This window comes from Sabethes cyaneus, chromosome 3 (assembly GCF_943734655.1).
Source record: "Sabethes cyaneus chromosome 3, idSabCyanKW18_F2, whole genome shotgun sequence".
Taxonomy (NCBI): domain Eukaryota; kingdom Metazoa; phylum Arthropoda; class Insecta; order Diptera; family Culicidae; genus Sabethes; species Sabethes cyaneus.
In genome coordinates this window covers 69,454,701-69,475,260 of record NC_071355.1, presented here as the reverse complement: position 1 = coordinate 69,475,260, position 20,560 = coordinate 69,454,701, and the positions used below count along the sequence as shown (strand labels likewise).

Below are 20,560 nucleotides of genomic sequence, written 5' to 3'. Positions count from 1 at the left end.
ACGTCCACGTGATACCAGCCGAAATACGAGCTACCTCAGCGGAGATCCGGTAACCAACCCCGGTAGAAACAGAGGTCGTATACCAACAGAGAAGGAGGCACAGTGTTGTCTCGACACTTTAAGATGGCAACCCCATCACGAGACTTGGTAGCGTAGGGCTTAGTACCGTCTAGTAGTGTCTAAATCTAAAAAACTAAGAGTCAAGAAAATTGTACTCAGAACATTCGGCATAGACAAAGGCGACGAAATAAGGACATGCAATGGAATCTTGGTACTGCAACTGCAACTGGAACTGCAGATCGCTAAATTTCGTTCGGTGGCGACAGAGTGCTACTCGATCAGTTAGAACCCCGAAATTTTAGCATCGTGGCATTGCAGGACTGTCGCAAAGGCGAAAAGGTATGCAGGGTCCGTGGCGGCAACGTGCAATTTTACCAGAGCGTCGGAGCGACCAACGAGCTGGGAACGGGCTTCGTAGTGATGGGCAAAATGGAGGATCATAAACATGTATTGTCCACACGAAGGTAGACCCGACGACGAGAAGGAAGCGCTCTATGCGCACCTCTAGGCAACGTACGAGAGCTGCTCACGGGACATCAAGATCGTCATCGGGGATATGAACGCCCAGGTCGGCAAGGAAGCAATGTTTAGACACAGAGAATAGACATTCAAGCAAAAGATCCCCACTAGGATAAAACTTATGTCAAATTAGTTGAGAAACTATAGAGATTTTGTCGCTAAAGACGCATAAAATTCTACAATAAACTCACAACAACTAGCTTCTGGCGCTATTGTCACGCTTATATACTAGCGCCTGAGGAGCCAAAGGTTATCAGTGTGCAAATCAAAAGAGTCATTTAGTTGGGAAACTATAGTCTCTGTGCTATAGTGGTGGTGACGCTAGCACACGCTATGTCCGAAGGTACTTATTATTTAATTTACCTACACTTCAGATTTCTCTTCACAGGATTCACAATCCCCCTTGCAGTGACATGCAGTGAAAAATGAGTATTTTCGAAAATCTGAGAAAAATGGAGAAGCGTCACTGCAAGGGGGATTGATCAATCCGTACAAAACTTTGAGAAAATGAATGTGGGGTCGAAATGAGCAATTATCCCAAATTTGGTTGAAATCGGAGGTGGTGGAATACAACGGATATGATCACTAGAGAGGGGGTGACCCCTAAATGACCTTAAAAATTGAATTTTGCAAAAAACCTAAGATAAAATATTTTAAGACCTTCATTGAATTAATTGTTTTGACTAATACTAACATCCTGTGAAGAGAAATCTGTGGTGCATGCCGGTTAAATAATAAGTACCTTCGGACATAGCGTGTAGCATATTAGGTGTTTTAATTTGAAATTTTGTCCGAGAATTCCCGAAAAATTTGAAAGAGTCTAAAATTACTCGAGTTCGATTAGTTGTTGAGTTACGCAAAAATTTCTGTTTTATTTGTATGAGAGTCCTTATCTCCCTACCACAGGGGTAAGGGGTCTCAAACTATCATAAAAAAATCCTGCCTCCAAAACCCCCCAAATGCCAAATTTGGTTCCATTTGCATGATTAGTTCTTGAGTTATGAGGAAATTTGTATTTCATTTATATAGGAGCCCCACCCCTCCTCAAGTTGGGAGGGGTCCCAATTCACCATAGGAAAAATTCTTGCCTCCAAAAACCTTCACATGCCAAATTTGGTTCCATTTGCTTGATTAGCTCTCGAGTTATGAGCAAATTTGTATTTCATTTGTATGGAAGCCCCCCCTCTTAAAGGGGAGAGAGGTCATAATTCCCCTTCTAAAGAGGGGAGGGGTCTCAATTCACCATAGAAAATATTCTTGTCTCCAAAAACACCCACATGTCAAGTTTTGTTCCATTTGCTTGATTAGTTCTCGAGTTATGCAGAAATTTGTGTTTCATTTGTCTGGGAGCAGATACCCCTCTTAATGGGGGGAGGGATCTCTAACCATCATAAGAATCTTCCCCGGCCCCAAAAACCCCTATGTGCAAATTTTCACGTCGATCGATTCAGTAGTTTTCGATTCTATAAGGAACATACGGCCAGACAGACAGAAATCTATTTTTATAGGTATAGATTTGTATGGGAGCCCCCCCCCCCCCCCCTCTTAGTGGGGTAAGAGATCTCTAACCATCATAAGAACCTTCCCTGGCACCAAAAACCTTTACATGCAAATTTTCACTCCGATCGGTTCAGTAGTTTCCGATTCTATAAGGAACATACGGGCAGACAGAAACCCATTTTTATAGGTATAGATTACCAACAAATGCATATTTAATTTTTATCGTAGAAGCCACTCAAAAACAAAGCGCAGCCTTCAGGGTTTAATTGGCTTTGTAAGCGAATATCGTTTGCCAGACACCCAAATAAGTAAAACTGTTTTTAGTAATCATTATAAAATAGATACGATAATAAGAAAACCGCTTAAATAAACAAGAGATACTAATAATGTGATGTATATACTGGACACTGCGCTACTTATTAGTTCAATAGTTCTTACGTTGCACGAAGATACGAAAGTGAAAGTAAACAAGAGATAATTTGACAAAACAGATCTTAAAACATTTAAATCAATCAAAAACTGAATTGCTTTCCATCTGGTTCCTCTCTGACGTCACTGTTCTGGGGCAAATTAAGCAGTGTCGTTTGGCCGACTGGCATATAGGCAACACCTCGCGATATCCTCTGCAGCCTCAATTCTTCGCATTTCTACAAAACCGTCATCGCCAATTTAGCCAAAAAAATTCGCTGCTTCAGCATTCCCCTCCGCCGATACGACAGCGGCTTTCTTCTTCTGTTCGGCCTTCTCGATTATGAAACGATCTTGTCAGCTTCCCGTTAGGCAACTTGTTACATTTATATCGCTTGGGTAAATTCATTGCCGAAAGTCAAATGAGTAACGGAAATGTGAATTGGCCAGGCTGAAGCCGACTTGCGTGTGTCGAGACGCACAATTAATTGGCTACGAGTAGCGCAGGATTAAGTACAATGGAGAGGAATTCTTGATGCGGCAAGAGCCACCGCGGCTCTCGGCTGGTAAAGAAAGAAGAAAGTTCTGGAAGCCTCCGATAAATTAAATATTTTCAAAATAATAACAAAAATAAGCATGAGATGGAAAAAATGATAAAACTGACCATTGGCGGTCGCGATGCGAGTAAATATAATTGATATAAATAGATAGTTGCATTATTTCCAAAAAAATCCTATACTTATTTAACTAAAGTTTATTTAGTGGAAGCTAATTGGAAGCGTTAACCCATTTAAAACCTAGTGAACACACTATTCGTTAGCTAATTCGCGGTTAGCTGATTAGCGGTGCACACCTCTGCAAAATTAACTTAGTAAAACATAAAAAGTCAAATTTAAAACTATACAATTTACGATTCTGCGTTTAGCACGCAGAACATCGTAGTTATGTGAAATAATTAAGTTCAAAACAATCTCACCGGCACTTACAATATGTTCTCTTGTCCGTTTCATCAGCAGCAGCACATCTATGAATTTGCTGCAGTCCAAAGCAGGTCAAGGTCATCTCCAACAGTAATTAAACAGTCAGCTCTAACCGCTCCAACTCGCGATTTGCACCGAACATCCACCAGCAGTATTTAAAAAGTTTGATGACTCGTGCATCTTGCGTTCACTTTTGTTCACAAAAATAAACCAGTAACTATTTTAAAAAACTTAAAAAAAAACAAACGAGAGCGAACAAGCGTTAAATCAACAACAAATTTTCGCGAAAAAATCTGATTGCGGCAACACTCAATTTTGAGTAGTTTTTGCACAGTGACAATATGCAATTCTACTCATTTTTTGACAGCCCCATACAACGATTAAAAAATGAGTAGTTTCAACTCAGTCACTGAGTAGCCCTGGCTAAGCGTGTAATCAAGATATTTATCATATTTCTAGATAGAATTAACAAAAGGGCGAATGTCGCAAATGTAAACAAAACGGGTGAGACCACCCCGCTGTCACAAATGTCATTCCCATACATTTTTCGTGTAGCCAACATCTCATCTAGCCCACAACAAACTTTGCCTCGGACAAAATGTATTTGTGAGTAGCCCGCTCTAACTTCACCCTCGGATGAATCAGTATTGGTAAGCTCCCGAACAAAGTTACTTTTTTGCTTTTTTTCTTTTTGTGTCGGACGTGTAGGAAGCGTAAAAAGATGTTAGCTACTTCTTTACCCTTCAGTTTCATACGCCTGGGTGAGACCCTCACCCGGTTTGTTTACGCTTACAACATTCGCCCTTTTGTTAATTCTATCTTCATTTATCGTATTTATCATCGCTGTTTCACACGAGTTAATGTTTCAGCTGTCAGTGTGGCTCAAATGGTGTCATTTAACGGCAAAATGATGTCACCATGAAATAATCTATTGTGCATCCTGGAAAAAATAACCATAACACGAAGATAAAAAATACTGTAACAGTAGGATACAAAATACAGTATTGTGGCTGGCAGCTAAATCTGAACTATTTTCCCTAATAGTAATGTATATGACGGAACGAATCTTTCTCTTTTTTACTACAGTGCATTCAATTTGTCGTAGTCTGATCGCAGTTTGGTGCAGTCGCACTCTCAAACTGCAGTGTCCAGTTTAGTGGGAAGTGCGGTATTAAAACAATTAAAATTATCGTCAGAAGAGATAATCAAACCATCAAACTTATCGTTGTCCACCATAACTTTCATGGTTTTGAGAGATTCTAGCATAAAAATGACGGGTTGTTAAGTATCTTAACAATAAAAAAAATATCTATTTTTTCGCAAACAAAAATTTTCATTTCTAGTAAAAGTTATCGTCCGTTTATGGTAATTGTTTAAAGCAATAAAACAAAATTTAACTAAATAAGGCAGTAAATTTGTGATGAAATAAGGCCAATTCTATTGCATAAAAACAAGAGAGAAAAATATGAATTATTCTTTATTTTGAGGCATATTTACGATTAATTTACCATAAATTTCAATGTGCGCAATAAAATTGTTATCCAGCTTTTTACGAGCCATAATGGCGGACGTGTTCGTAATATTTGAACAGCGTTTTTCACATTTCCCTAATACATCGCACATTTTCTTTCCGTACATTCCTTTAGTTTTACCGTGAACACGCGGAAAGAAAACGTGCGATGTATCGGGGAAATGTCAAAAATGCTGTTCAAATATTACGAGCCCGCCCGCCATTATGGCTCGTAAAAAGCTGGATAACAATTTTTATTGCGCACATTGAAATTTATGGTAAATTAATCGTAAATATGCCTCAAAATAAAGAATAATTCATATTTTTCTCTCTTGTTTTTATGCAATAGAATTGGCCTTATTTCATCACAAATTGGGTATTTTAATTTTCCCAAAAAAGTGGATTTTTCTATCTCATTTGATAGCCCGTCGTTTCCTGAATCTAGCAGTTCTTTTTATATTTCAATTAAGTCAATATTCGATTAAAAAAATAATAAAAATCAAAACTAGAATGAGTTGCTGTTTGACAGATATCAACCAAGCCGATTGATTGACTTGATGTCAGAAGTTCTCTCCCTCTCTTCTATCTCTCTGATAGAGCTCTTCATTTTAACCGAGCTTTTAAAGCTCTCATATGAAACCTGTATCGTTCGATGACCATAGTGTATCTATTCACTGTGTTGTCTAAGACGAGCTAAAAAGAAAAGTGGTTTACTTCCCAAGTAACCACGAAGCTTTATATCAATTCAATTGTAATGCTTTATAGTGCGCTACAAAGCATATCATATAATGTGTTATTTTCTTACATGTACAATAAATGCAGTAATAAAGTGGAAAAGGGCCCCACTATTGTCAAATTAAAGCTGCATTATAATAGCAATTGCTAAAGCACCATTACGGCATGAATTAAACATCGCTTCGCCTGCATTATCGACATATCGTTATTTTTAGCCTGTTTGCGAAAAAAATATAAAAACATCAATTCGGCCGGCGTGTCAAAAGACAAAAATAAATATATTTCATATTTATTTTTTAAGTCCGCTGGTTCTAGCAGCTTCTCAAGCTATGCGTTACTTCATTATTTACGACGAATGGATTTTTTTTGCATTTCAAATGTTACCTTTAATGAGACTTGAACCTGATGGGTGCGTGTATCCCTGCATGGTTCATTTGCTGGCGCCTTTGATATCTTAACCACAGCTGTTATAGATGAGTGGGTTGTAATTAGTCGTACTTAAATCGTCGTTCGTAGCTGATTTTAGAATTCAATTGGTTGAAAAAAGACAGCAGTTAGGTGAACCATGCGAATTGTTTTAACCATGCGAATTGCTGATATACCGCTGTCTGGTATTAGCGATGCCGAGCTACAGCCAATATGGGGTTATGCGTTAATGCTTGTGGTTACTTGGGTTGTAAGCTATCGTCTTATTCCAAAATTTTTTTTCAAATATAAAAAAAATGTTTTTTCATTACTTCCATTAGTCAAATTCGGAAAAGTCTTCATGTAGCGATTGAATGGCATCATATCTTGTCAGAATATGCGGAAATGTATATACCACTAAAATACCCAATTTACTGCCTTATTTAGTTAAATTTTGTTTTTTTGCTTTAAATAGTTACCATAAACGGACGATAACTTTTACTAGAAATGAAAATTTAATTTAATTTAAAAATTTAATGTAATTTTTTTGGGTAATTTATGATATACGAAATGATGCTTGATCATTTTTTAATGTGTACGCGTTATAACACCGTGGCACTGATTATTGTTGATTGTAAAAGAAAATTGCAAAAAAATTGTACCATCCAAAGTGCGAAATCGCTCATATAAGTGCGATCCTGCATTAAATCGTTTCGGTATGTTCGGTGCACTTTTTCGTTACATTCCAACAAATATACTATATTAACAATATAGTTCACTTCGCAAAATCTCATATATATCCGAAAAGACGCAAAAGTAACACCCTCTTGCGGACAAAAAGGTGACTAAAAGCTTTTTGTAACAAACATTTTTAAGCGTGCAACCAATGCATAAGTAAAAGGTGCGGTAGATTGAATATGCTATCTTTAACCCTATGACGTCATTCTTCTAAATTGTAACATTAGATATAAAAATTAATTGTGAATACTAGAATTACATTAATTATTACAATTAATTTATAATTGTCATAATTTTTCATTCATGCTCTGTTGTATTAACCCTTGACGTTTGTTATCAGGATTGAAAAAATCGGATTCATGAAATGTAGGGAACAAATCAGACTACTTTTGCTGATTGACGGTTTGCGACAAAACCTTGCCCACGTATCCGTTTGCCTAATGGTATTTTATTATAACATAACTGGAAATCGAAATAGTTTACCTTTTGATAGAATTAATTCGGAAAAATAAAACAGTGGAGGGAGTTTCATTTAATATGTATATGCGACCCGTTTCACAAATTTAGCATATGAACAATAAGAAAACTAACCGGATTAGTTTGTTACATGAAAAATTGACAAAAGTCTTGGTTTTAGCGATCCAACCAAATGTTTAAATTGTAGCAACGTTTTTATTTTAAACCGTCTAGTCAATTTTCACTTAATACGCCGCTACGAAAATAAGGTCCTGCCACCAGTAAATGTTTAGTCTTCAAAACAAGCAAGGTCAGGAAATCATTAAAGAGTGTGAGGAACAGAAAGATTTTTGACAATAATTCTTCATTTACACTCACATATCTCAATAGAGTTAACAAAAAGGCGAATGCCGCAGATGTAAACAAAACGCGTGAGTTTTTTTTTGCTGGACGAGCCTAGAAAAATCAACTCTCAAATGGTTTTTTACGCTTGCGGCATTCGCCCTTTTATTGATTCTATCTTCATATGCGCAACTCCATGAGTGTAAAAGGGATGATGGAGAATTGAATTAAATTGAATTGAAGATAGAACCAGCAAACCAGAGAATGTGGCAAACGTGAACAAACCGAGCGAGAGCTGATTTTCTTATACTGGTCCAGCAGAAAATAACTCATCCGTTTGGGTTACATTTGTGACATTCGCCCTTTTGTTAATTCTATCTAGAAATGGCTAAACTCTATACTAAAAGTTGAGTTGTTTCCGATAGACGTGTTCAATTTACGGTGTACTTTGGTAACCTTTTATGCCGCAATGGCGCTAGTAGTCGTGTCTTCAGGATTATAGAGGAGTGAACTATATTGTTAATATAGTATATTTGATTCCAAGCAATAAGTTCGCCGAAGAGACCGAAACGATTTAGGCCAAAATAGCATTTTTATGCCCCCATACGCACTTCTTGATTGGACAATCTTGCCTGCAATCAGCAATAAACATATTCAAATGAACGGAGGTTACACCGGCGGGGGTTTACGATATTAATTCATTATGTTTGATCAAAATCAAGTTTCATTTAGACTGTAAACTTGCTGACAATAATTTCAGTTTTATTTAAAATTTGACCGATCAGTAGCTGTTTCCCCTTCGCTCGAAAATAACCCCCCTGCAAAGCATGGTTATTCTCAAGCCTATTCTTGTCAGTTCGGTAGTTATTCTAGGCATTGGCCTAGAATTCATATCGAATTTTCCTATGCTACGGCGGTACCCAACAAACATTTTTGTTTAATACTAACTTATTCAACTATTGTATAGCTGAATCTAATGGAACAAACGCTTGATAAGCTGCTATTGAGCTTGCTGACGTTTACCGTACGCACACATCGACGCTCGATTTGTTTTTGCTGTTGTTAGATTTTACATGGATTTTACACGTTTGTTTTTGTTTTCCCTCTGTTATACCCCGGTAAAAATATACGTTTGAGTGAAAAACGAAAGTTTTTGTAGCCTTTTGCACTGGGCTTAGCAAGCTCTATAAAACAAATTTGTTCCTTGGGTACGTACGCTGGTGTAGGGGAACATCAAAACTAAACACAGAATTTTTTTGTTCCGCACATTGATGTTTTCTCATTGAAGGTAAAATAACTGCTCGTCTGTCTAAATATGAAATGGTGTGAATATTCTGATTTCTGAACTGATTTTTACCACTTGAAGGAATATAACAATCGCATTGCCAAATTTATTGTATTGAGATTATTATCTAAAATTTTTCTTTCGTCAGTTTACTTATGCGCCTAACAGTTGCTCGCAGCTCTATCCAGCTTTTTACGAGCCATAATGGCAGACGTGTTCGTAATATTTGAACAGCATTTTTGACATTTCCCTAATACATCGCTCGTTTGCTTTCCGCGCGTTCACGGTAAAACTAAAGGAATGTACGGAAAGAAAACGTGCGATGTACTAGGGAAATGTCAAAAATACTGCTCAAATATTACGAACGCCGTCCGCCATTATGGCTCGTAAAAAGCTGGATTCTGGTTGCTCGTAGTCAAAGTATCTTTTTTACACTCACACGAAATCTGTAAGAAACTGTCAACGCAAGAGTGATGAGAAAAGCAATAATAGTTCTCTCTCGCTCTTCAGCTGAAAGCTAGCGTAGCTTTCTTCGTATTTTCCCGTGTAAACATGGACAAATTTTTTACAAACGCAATCAGCATTTAAATTTTATCATTTTCGGTTAACGTAAGACCACGTAAGACATTGTAACTGTGTTGTTTGTAAGTCTGTACGTAATAAAACAAAACAAATGTATACAAATAAGCGCAAAAACATAGAAAACTTGCACTGTCAATAATACATGATTTACCTTTGCGCACAACTATATAAAACTCGAAAACGAAATATTTTCTCGGGAAGCAATTTGCAATAAAAATTAAAAAAATTCGTGAAATGCTTCACAGCCCTAATACCAGCCGATAGCATCCATCAGTTTACCCAATTAAGCGTGTATCGCATGTATTCTGCCAGTGCATAATAACCCATTAGTTCGACCCTGGTGTTGGTGTACAACGAAACGTCACGCACGTCGCATCGCATCGTCGATTTCTTCTTTCTGTTCAGGTGTGTGGAGAATCATAATCCGCTGCAGAATGTCCACGATAAATTTGCCTCTAAACCTAACCGTACGCGTTCATCCGGTAGTGTTGTTCCAAATTGTTGATGCCTACGAGCGACGTAATGCGGATTCACAAAGGGTTATCGGAACTTTACTTGGTAAGTTATAATAAAATCAGAGGTTGCACTATGTACTTGCTGATCTGGCTGACATAACCGCACTCGGGACGCTACTAAACTGCTGGTCAATGTATCTTGTAGGCTCCGTTGATAAGGGTATAGTTGAAGTGACCAACTGTTTCTGCGTTCCACATAAAGAACATGCCGATCAAGTGGAGGCTGAATTGGGCTATGCCTCAGACGTGTATGATTTAAACCGGCGCGTCAATCCTTCGGAGAATATTGTTGGTAAGTAGAAATGACGGTAGGAAGGCAATTTCTGGGTATTTATGTCTATAAATTTATTTTCTAGGATGGTGGGCAACTGGTCAAGAGGTCACTAACCATAGTTCCGTTATTCATGAGTATTATGCCCGCGAGTGCAATAATCCAATTCATTTGACGTTGGATACTTCCCTAACTGGTTGTCGCATGGGCATCAAGGCTTATGTGTGCGTATCATTGGGAGTTCCCGGAGGAAAAACAGGCTGCATGTTTACTCCGATCAATGTAGAAGTAACAAGCTACGAACCGGAGGTCGTCGGTCTTAGACTTTGCTCGAAGACGATTGGTGTTCAGTCCAACCCGGCAAGACCCCGCACGGTTTCGCCAATGTTGGACCTGGCTCAAATCACTGAGGCATCCGGGGAGCTGCTTACTCTACTGGGTGAAGTTCTAAACTATGTGGAAGATGTCCTGGCCGAGAAGCAACAGCCTGACAACACAGTCGGGCGGGCCTTGCTGGATCTTATTCATTCCGTTCCGAATATGACTACGGATCAGTTCGCTCAGATGTACAACTCAAACGTGAAGGATTTGTTGATGGTGGTAACTTTGTCTCAGCTCATTAAGACCCAACTGCAATTGAACGAGAAATTGACCAGTCTGACGTCTTTTCTCAATTAAGGTGTGAAGAATAATAGCAGCAGCAGTTACAGCACCAGAAAAGTTAAAAATAAAAGTGACGTTGAAAGTGTACTTCTTGAGACTCGGGTTCCAATAACAAAGAACGTTCTGTAGTTGTGCATTATTTGTATTGCACTATTGACAAGAAAATAAATACGGAATTGGAGATCAAATGTCTTTTATTATGGCACTAAAATATGCGGCCTATAACGAGAATTCAGAATAGAGAATCTGATAAGAATATAGAAATTATTCAGCCATCGAATCATTTAGAATATTCAGTCATCGAATCATTTGGAATGAATTGCATTTGCTCGAATCGGAGAATTAAATATTTATAATTTCCAGTCTTTTTTTATATTACAACAGTTTTTGAATTCTGGCGTGATTTGAGGTGCCGCATGATGTGTTTTGTTTCAAGTACCGAAACACCCATTTACCCCGAAGTTGCAATTTTTAGGACTTGCTCCACTAGCACGTTGCACAGGCGCAATTTGAGACAAACACCATTTTTGTGAGGTTGTTGTCCAGCTATCTCACAACATGTTCCACCACGCCAGCTCGTGATTCATCCTTCCTCGCAGCTTCCTCTTTAAGATGCGTGTACGCTTCTTCCACAGCTCTACTATTAACACCGATGATATCAATGTCGTTCGCGAACCCTAGAAGCATATGAGATACCGCTTCTCTGCGCGTCTGCCCTACGAGTAGCACCTTCCAATGCAACAATAACTGCTAATTCGATAGTCCGTCACCTAACGCTTCAAAACATCTAACGTCACAAGTGAGTCCGATGTCTCACCCGCTATCCTGACGCTTAATTTTGAACGATCAAGGGTAGCACGTAGCAGCCTAATCAGGTTTGTTGGAAAACCGTGTTCAAGCATAATCAACCATAGCTCATTTTGTCTAACTGAATCGTACGTCGCGTTGAAGTCTATAAACAAATGGTGAGTCTGCCAGTTGAATTCCTGTTTCTGTTTCTGTTTGCAGCACAAGGTGGGGCAGTTAGAGCCAAGTCTGTCCAGGGCTGAGATAAGGTGGTTGTGATAATGTTAAAAGAATCCGTGCGGATTACGCTAGCTCCATAATGTATTGGTGATTATGGATTAATGGGCGGAAGAAGAGTGACAGAACTTGGCTTGATATAATTGTGTGCTTGGTCAATATAGCATAAGATGGCTTGTACTTATCTTGTTTTCTCCTTCCTTTGTTTGTTTCCTCATCTTGTTCGTAGTCAATCTTGATTAAACCTGAAGCAGGCTCCACGCCGGCCGTCCTCTCCATCGTTGTCACCAGTGTGGTCATCTGTGGCTGGTCTCTTGCCTCTCCTCACAGCAACATTATTGTTGCCGTGAGAAGAAGCGATAGAGATCAGGCAGAAAAGAAAAGAAAAGAAAAGAAAAGAGGAATTTTTTAGTCAACATGTTGATTGCAATTTTCAAGTTAGTAATATCACGAGAATTCTATGTCTGTCCATCACCTATGCTACTACCGACTAACTACTCGCTAGGCTGGACGCTACTCATCTCCCAAATACCCATGTCATCACGATTGACCCAGCGCTGTTCCACAACCTATGCTCATTAAAAGCCACAGCCGCCTCTTTATCTCCCATCTTTGCAGTATTGTAGCTGATGGCGTAAATTTTCGAATATTTTGTGCGGAATATTATTCAAGAGCAATATTGTCAATTGCAAGGAAAATTGTACTATCCAAAGTGCGTAATCGCTCACAAAAGTGCTATTTTGCATTAAATCGTTTCGGTATCTTCGGCGCACTTATTGCTTGCAAGATAACGAAAAGTGCGCTGAAGATACCGAAACGATTTAATGCAAAATAGCACTTTTATGAGCGATATCGCACTTTGGATGGTACAATTTTCCTTGCAATTGACAATATTATCGCTCAGAACTATCGAAAAACTACTTGAACTTCCGAAAAATAGAGCAGATGCGATATAATGGGGACTGGTACTCGCTCGTATTATTCCCGGTGGCATTAATTGCATATTTGTAGCGGTAGTCAACCGATTTGTCGGTATGCTCTTCAGACCGTGGTCAATTGAAATGATTCTGTAACTAAGAAGGGATGAGGTGGATCAAAAAGAACTTCACTTGGAGATATGTATATATGCCGTGTTAGGTCTTAAGTGCAAGCTGTCACTAAAGCAAGACTTAATAAGATGTTAACGACGTTGATAATTCTGTGAGGATGGTATTGAATCGAAAAAAAAATCCTCATACCACGGCCATATATTATGTACTATGACCCCATTTTAGGAAGTGGAAATGATTGAGGACAGCCCTTCGCTATCGCTTGAATCAGCCAGAGAATCGAATACCTGTTTTTACTTGAAGAAGTTTTAACTCTAAAAAGATTTAGTTAGAAATGGAATTTCAGTTGAAGTCTGCCAGCATTGGGCAATGGACAGAACAAGATATATATCGAGGCTATAAATCTTTTCGAGTGATCCACTAAGTCCGACCGCGACGACAGCTGCAAGAATGGAGAGGAGCAGGCCGCCGGTGAGTTGCCACCGTTCGACTTGATGGACTCTCCGACAGAGGCTCATCAGCATTACGAAGGCCCTTGGGAGACAAACAGCGTCATACATGATCATTTTATGTTGTTAGTTGAATACCGTTAACGCGGTTAGTCACAAGACATGCAAATCATTCTAATAAAGGAGGGAAATAAAAAAAAAAAATTATAATTACATCCAAAACAATACAATAGAGGTGACAGTAACAGCAACGATAGCAATATTAGTAATAATAGTAATAGCATAGGAAACTGATACAGGAAACACAGCTACTGACTATAACTTCCTGCCCATTAATAATTGTAATTTGGCAGCATAGGTATAAGAATTTCCGACTCATCATAGAACACTCAAACATATATTCATTCGTACCTATACACCCATGCACACTCATACATGCATACACATGTATACATGTACGTGTGTGTATATTTTCAGTGCTGTGCTGTCCATAATCGCATAACAGCCACAAATTCTATGGCAATCTCATAGAAAATGTCTCGATTACGCAAATAAAGACATCACATCATTTTTGAACACTCGTTCGTTCTAACTAGCGATACATTTTAATTTTCATGAGTAAGTCAAAATCTCATGAATGGTGGGTAGGATTTGGTTTCAGTTTTCTAGAGAAATTTCTGTGCATACCAGCAATTCATCTAGGGAACCGAGTAAGCCCTCCCGGTGCTTCGGCCCAAACGGATTGAATTTAAAATCAAATCCGTTCGATTTCGCTCCATTCCGCTTTACGAGACACATGCTACACATAAAGCTAAATTATGCAATACTACATACTACACATATATCCAACTATAAACATTCTACATGCGGAACTAAGAATTTTTAGGTCGTTTGGCCGAAGTACGCGTCAAACCACCTACCCATGGGAGGGGTGAGTCTGCCAGTTGAATTCCAGGAATTTATCGAGGATCTGCCTCAAGGTCCGACGTGGAGCATCCTTCTCTAAAACCGCACTGGTATTCGCCAACAAAGGTTTCCTGCAACGGCCTTAGTCTAAGAAACAGGATGCGGGAGAGAATTTTGAGTAATCAGAGTAATGCCTCGATATTTGCTGCATTCGAGTCGATGGCTCTTTTTGTATATAGGGCATATGAGGCCTTCCAACCAGTCCGGAGGTAATTCCTCCTCAGTCCATACCTTAAGTATAACCTGATGGATTGCACACTACAGTTGTTCGCTCCCGACTTTTAAAAGTTCGACGGGGATGCCGTCCTTTCCAGCTGCTCTGCTATTTTTCAGCCCTCTCGCTGCTTTTTTAACCTCGTCCAGAGTTGATTAATCCACAGCTTGTCCATCATCCTCAATCGATATCCTAATTCTGTTGACCGCTCCATCTTATTCACCATTCAACAATGCATCGAAATGTTGTTTTCAACGCCCGATCTTTCGGTAGTCAGGGTCTCCTCCTTGTCGTTGCACATAACAGGAGTTGACACGGTCCGGTTCTTGATTCTGTTGATGGTACTAAGCTTCTCGTATCGTGCCTCTCAAAGTAATTCTCCGCTTCCGCAAGTGTTACCAAAACAAATTCGTTTACCGAGATAAGATTGCAAGACGTCCGAAAACTTGAACGAACCGTTTATTTTTAGTTGTTAAATTTTCCCTATGGGATACAAGTTATGTTTAATATGTAGTTTTAGTATATTTTAATGTATAATATGTAGCTATTTCTAAGCAAACTTACGTTTGTGCTTCTTGCAACCCGTTTCGTAAAGAAGTCAACCTTGAATATAGCCTGTTTCTATCCGTTCGGTAGCGATATTTCAATCTGTGATTTAGCCTTAGTATTTAGATTCTAGTTTTACATTAATAAGAATAAATCTTTACCTTCCTCCTGCTAGTCCAATGTTAGTGATTCAGCAAAATTCAATCTTTCTAAGTTAATCCGTACTGCTAGTTTAAGCTATTCACTCACTTTAGCGCGTTACGTGGTGTTACAATATCCAGTTTTTCGTTTTGTTCGACAATGATTTGTGTTTTTCGTATGTTTACAATGTTGACGTGACAGCTCTCGATACTAATCAACCTTACCAGTGCTGCCGATTCCCGGTCGAGGTTGGATGACATCGGAGGCGCGTTTCGCATATCGCGTAACACTCCCCCCCAGTACGTAGGATCATGGATCCTGCTTACTCTGAGTTGCGGCGACGTCCAGAACCGCAAGTTTAACCGCAGGTCGCTGGTAGATGTTAGCTGGAGTCCTCACTGTTGCACTGCGTACTTGCCCGTTCTTACAGCTGACCTCCACCACTCGTCCCTCGGGCCACGAGTTCCGTGGCAGACCCGTATCCACGATCACCATCACGTCACCGATCTCGATTGGTTTTACCGGATAATACCACTTGGTCCGGCGGCTTGTGGTCGGTAGGTCTCCGCGTAGCCACCCTTTCCAGAAAAGGTTGGCGTAAACTTGTGAAGTCTTCCAAGTATTGGTTAGCGTAGCGAGGCTCTCGGTGTACGGCAGAAGAGAGTTCGAACCATTTGAAAAACTCAATTTATTTAGAGTTAGCGCTTCACTCTTGCTGTCCTCGATAGGCACGTATGTGAGGGGACGCGAGTTGATGACGTTCTCCACCTCCAGCAGTTTGTTTCTTAGCATTTCTCGCTTGGTAGGAGTCTGCTGTCCAGATAGCAAATCCTGTGGACACCGCTTAGGACTTTTAAACATGAAGGTGTTACTGAGTGTATCCCACCACATTCCGAGTACCTTTTCGGTCCCCAAATCTTCGTTCTGCTTCAGCTTCTCAGTCGTTCTGTGTTTGCCTGTAGAATCCAGCGGCTTCTGGGAGTTCGGCAGCCATCTACGTATCTCGAAACCACTTTCAGCATAGATGGAGCGAACAGCTTCCGCTGCCTCTTCCTCTGTCTCGACACTGTACAGCATACCGTTCACGTACGTTCTTTTGAAAATCGTATCCACAGCATCCGGGAACTGGTCCTTGAAACGTTTTGCGTTTAGGTTCTTGACGTATTGTGCACTGCTGGGCGAGCAGCTCACACCAAACGCCATCGCCTGCATCACGTATACCTTGGGGGCGCTACCAGGAACACCGTCATTACAAAAGAATTTCTGACATTGCTGATCGATGCAGTGCATCATCACCTGCAGGAATATTTCGCAAACATCCCCTGAAACAGCTACTTGATACTCGTGAAACAAATGGAGAACGGGGGCAAGTGGCCTCACTAGGTCTGGCCCTTTCAGCAGAAGGGAGTTCAAGGAGGGTCCTCTCACTTTCACAGCGGCGACAAAGACAATGCGGAGTTTCCCAGGCGTATTCTGGTTAAACACAGGAAAAATCGGCGGTTGCCACGAACGTCCTTGGTGCATGGCTTCCTCCTGAGGCGACAGTTCACGAATGTATCCCTTCGATTTGTGGCCCAGGATCTTTTCGCGAAACGCCTTCGCCAGTTCCGGATCACGCCCCATGCGCTTGTCCAAACAGTTATGACGTTTCAAGGCCATCGCTCTACTCTCCGGTAGCTGCGCATCACCGAATCTCCACAACAGATATGTTTCGTATCGGTTTACTTTCAGCTCCTTGCTGGATTGTAGTAGCTGTATAGCCCGCTCATCCTTTGTCGATATCAACGACTTTCCAGGAAGCTGAACTCCCAGGCTGTCCAACGAGAAATAATCCTTGACCGTTGTATGAGGTGTTTCACATACACAGATATGGTAGCTATACGCCGTAGCACTTTCCTTCTTATCCTGCGTCGGCACCGAGCAGGGTCCGTAAATCAGCCAGCCAAGCCGCGTTAGTACTGCTGTAGGTTGATTTTCACCTCCTTCCCGGGAATCCAACGGATAGTCTAGTCGAGAGTTGTCCACACCCATCAGGATTCGTGGCTTTACTCCAGAGTACGATGCGACAGGAACACCAGAAAGATACTGGAAATGCTCCGTGAGATCCGAAGTGGACATTGACTGGGACGGCAGATCCAGGTTCTGCACAGTATGCACCTTGGAGAGATTGAAACGCTTACCAGGATTATCGGTGCTGGAGATTTCAACCGCACACTTCACTGAGTTACCTTCATGTCTGCCTTGACCGCCAGTCCACGCGATGCACAATGGGGTCTTCTCACCCTCCAGATGCAATTCCTCCCCCAAGCTATGCTCCATCAAGGTAGAGGTTGATCCGGCGTCGAGGAAGGCATACGTATTGATCGAACGGTCTTTTCCATGTACGGTCACTGGGATGTATTTCAACAGTACACCTCCGAGTGTGCAATGATGCGCGTTGCACGAAGCTGTCTGCGTCGTTTCGCTCGGCTTCTTGTGTTTGCTATCGTCGTGCAGCAAGCGATGATGTAAAAAGCTGCAACCGTTTTGATTGCAAGGAACTTTCCGTTCGCAGGTGTTGAAGTGTTTCGTCAGGCACTTTCGGCAGATCTTCTTCTCGTTTACCAACAACCAGCGTGTATTCAGTGTCATTTTGAGAAAGCTGCTGCACTTATCGAGGCTACCGCACTCACCGGCGCACGCTAGACAAGCTCTACTACTTGCCACCGGCTCTGGTGGTTGCGTGGAGTGCACATGTACGTAGGCTTCTTCTTTTCGATCTTTTTTCTCTGTGTTTGATGGCTTGGTCCACACCTGAGGTCTACTAACTTGACCAATCGCTTCAACCATGTTTCCGAGCCACTCATTGAAGTCCAATTGCGTAGCTGTCCCTTTCTCTTTCCGGTAGAAAGCCCATTGCATTTTCAGAGTAGATGGTAGGCTGTCGACAAGCTCCTGCAGCAGCGCAACGTTGTACAGTCGTTCGTCCATTTGGCACACTTGTATAGTAGCGCACAAATTCTGCACCGCAACACCAAAATCCACGATTGGTGATCCAATTTCTCTGCTTTCATCGGTGGCATCATTTTAACTCTCTTCACCATGGTCTCCACGATCCATTCCGGGTTGCCGAACAGTGTTTTCAACCGGTTCATGATCACCGGAACGTTATTCGGATGTAGAAGCAGACTTTTGACAGCATTCAGAGCTTTGTCGTACAAACTTCTCTCCAAACGATCAAGAAGCTCATCATTCCGGAACCCACACATCCGGGTTGTTCGGTCATACGCTGCAATAAACCGAGGCCAATCCTCGGGATCTCCACCGAACTTAGGTAGATCTTTCACCGTCTGTCTGGCCGCCAAATGACCACTGTTCAGAGGAGTAAAGCTCTCGTCTAACGATAGTTGACGGGCACTGGTATGTGGAACCGACGATACTGGTGGTAGTAGACCAGGCGCAAGAGAAACGAACGGATACAGCTGTGGATTCAATGCAGTATATGGGACCGTGGGTACTGGTGGTATAAGCCCAGACGATTGAGAACTGAGTGGATACAGCTGTTGATTCAACCCAGTACATGGGACTGACGTTCCTGGCAGACTAGGCGGAAGAGAAACGTAAGGATACAGCTGTGGATTCAATCCTGTAAATGGAACCGTCGTTACTGGTGGCATTAGCCCAGACGATTGAGAACTGGATGGATACCGCTGCGGATTCAACCCTGGGTACGCTGGCATTGCAGAGATCGGCTGAGATGCTGTAGTATACAGTGGAGGAGGTTGGTAACAAGACAACGGTGGTTGAAGATGGGAAACCGACATCGGAAACTCCGTACGATCCGTTCCTGTCGTATCCGAATCCAAAACACATCCTTGGTTCTCGAAGATAGCACACAGAATGACTTCGCTCGTTTCGTTATTCTCGCGTTCCTCGACCTTACGGGAAACGTTGTCCCACTCAATAGGATTATATACATGGCTGCCAGAAACAATATCGACTCAAAGTTTGGGCAGTGCTAACATTTTAAAAGTGACATAATTGTTTTATATTTAAGTTCATAACTAAGCTAGCTATGATTACTCTTGATTTGATCATAAACATTTGCTTACATTCAACCATGTCATTGCTATTCACTACAGTTCCCTGCAAGCGATGTTGATTATTAGAATTCGATGGCGGAAGGTCAGTGCAATCCATTCCACGAAAACGTTGTTGACTGGAAATTTTCGGTGGAACGACGCCGCTAGAAACAACCTGTTGGTTTGACGGCAACACCGGAACTGCGAGTAAGTTGTCGTACACCGGTAGAGAATCGTCCAATCCCACTTTATCGGTCTTGTTCAGCCAATCTGCAATTTTGTCCGCTTCCTCCACAGTATCCTCAGAATCGCTCGAATCGTCCAGCATTTGCTCCTCTAACGCCAATCGCTCTTCAAGCTGTTTTTTCTCCAGCGCTTGTCTAGCTTCCAACGCTTTTCTCTGCTGTTCATGAAGCTTCGCGGAACGTTTTGATTGCTTCGACGATGCCATGGACGACGCCCTGTTGCCTTTGCCAATATTAACTACATTAGCAGTTGAACTCGCCAATGGTAACGAATCTCGTCGATCTTCTGCGGATAATATCGAAACAGTGCATTTCGCACCTACATCGGACTGCTGTCGTATTTTTGGAGTCGCGCCCAATCGACTACTCCGCGGAGTTTGGGGTTCACTGGATTTACATGTAGCACCTCCCGCTTGCATACTTTGCTGCTGCAATTGCAACTTCGCCATCTGCAACGGATCGACCTGTTCTCCGCCTTGCTGCTGCAATTTCTGCTGCTGCTCAAGCTTTCGCTGTCGTTCCGCATCCTGCTCCAAACGATGTTGTTGCTCTTGTTGCCACTGCTTCTGCTGCCCTTCGAGATGCTTTAACTGCGTATTCAGTGAAACCCGTTCCTTCTCAAGCGACGTTCTGACGCATCCATTACAGCTCCAATCTTTATCCCGAATACTATCATTCACGTTCACACAATCATAGTAATACCACTCATCACACTCGTCGCATTGTACCATACGACTATTGTCGACCTGCCGACAAGAACCACAACTGGTCCCCTCATTGCCAGGAGAATCACTTTTATTCCTCCGGGAACGATTCCCAGCACTCGCTACGCTACCGGTTGACATTCCGAAATAAAACGGAAAATTTAATTTGTTACCAAAACAAATTCGTTTACCG

The 20,560-nt window shown here is 41.3% G+C and overlaps 1 protein-coding gene across 1 annotated transcript; it reads left to right on the top strand.

Annotated features, from left to right (window-relative positions):
• The first annotated feature begins 9,906 nt into the window (after positions 1 to 9,906).
• On the top strand, positions 9,907 to 11,150 carry LOC128742615 (eukaryotic translation initiation factor 3 subunit F). Its single transcript, XM_053839030.1, has 3 exons — positions 9,907 to 10,078; positions 10,181 to 10,327; positions 10,392 to 11,150. Exons 1-3 carry the CDS (start codon positions 9,955 to 9,957, stop codon positions 10,982 to 10,984), a joined length of 864 nt encoding a protein of 287 aa, XP_053695005.1. The 5' UTR covers positions 9,907 to 9,954; the 3' UTR covers positions 10,985 to 11,150.
• The last annotated feature ends 9,410 nt before the right edge of the window (positions 11,151 to 20,560 follow it).

What these genes read in the sequence shown, in the direction of transcription:
- LOC128742615 (XM_053839030.1), top strand. Translation starts at nt 9,955, where the DNA reads ATGTCCACGATAAATTTGCCTCTAAACCTAACCGTACGCGTTCATCCG. An exon ending in GGTTATCGGAACTTTACTTG is followed by an intron (nt 10,079 to 10,180) that starts GTAAGTTATAAT and finishes TGTATCTTGTAG; the next exon opens with GCTCCGTTGATAAGGGTATA. An exon ending in TCCTTCGGAGAATATTGTTG is followed by an intron (nt 10,328 to 10,391) that starts GTAAGTAGAAAT and finishes TTTATTTTCTAG; the next exon opens with GATGGTGGGCAACTGGTCAA.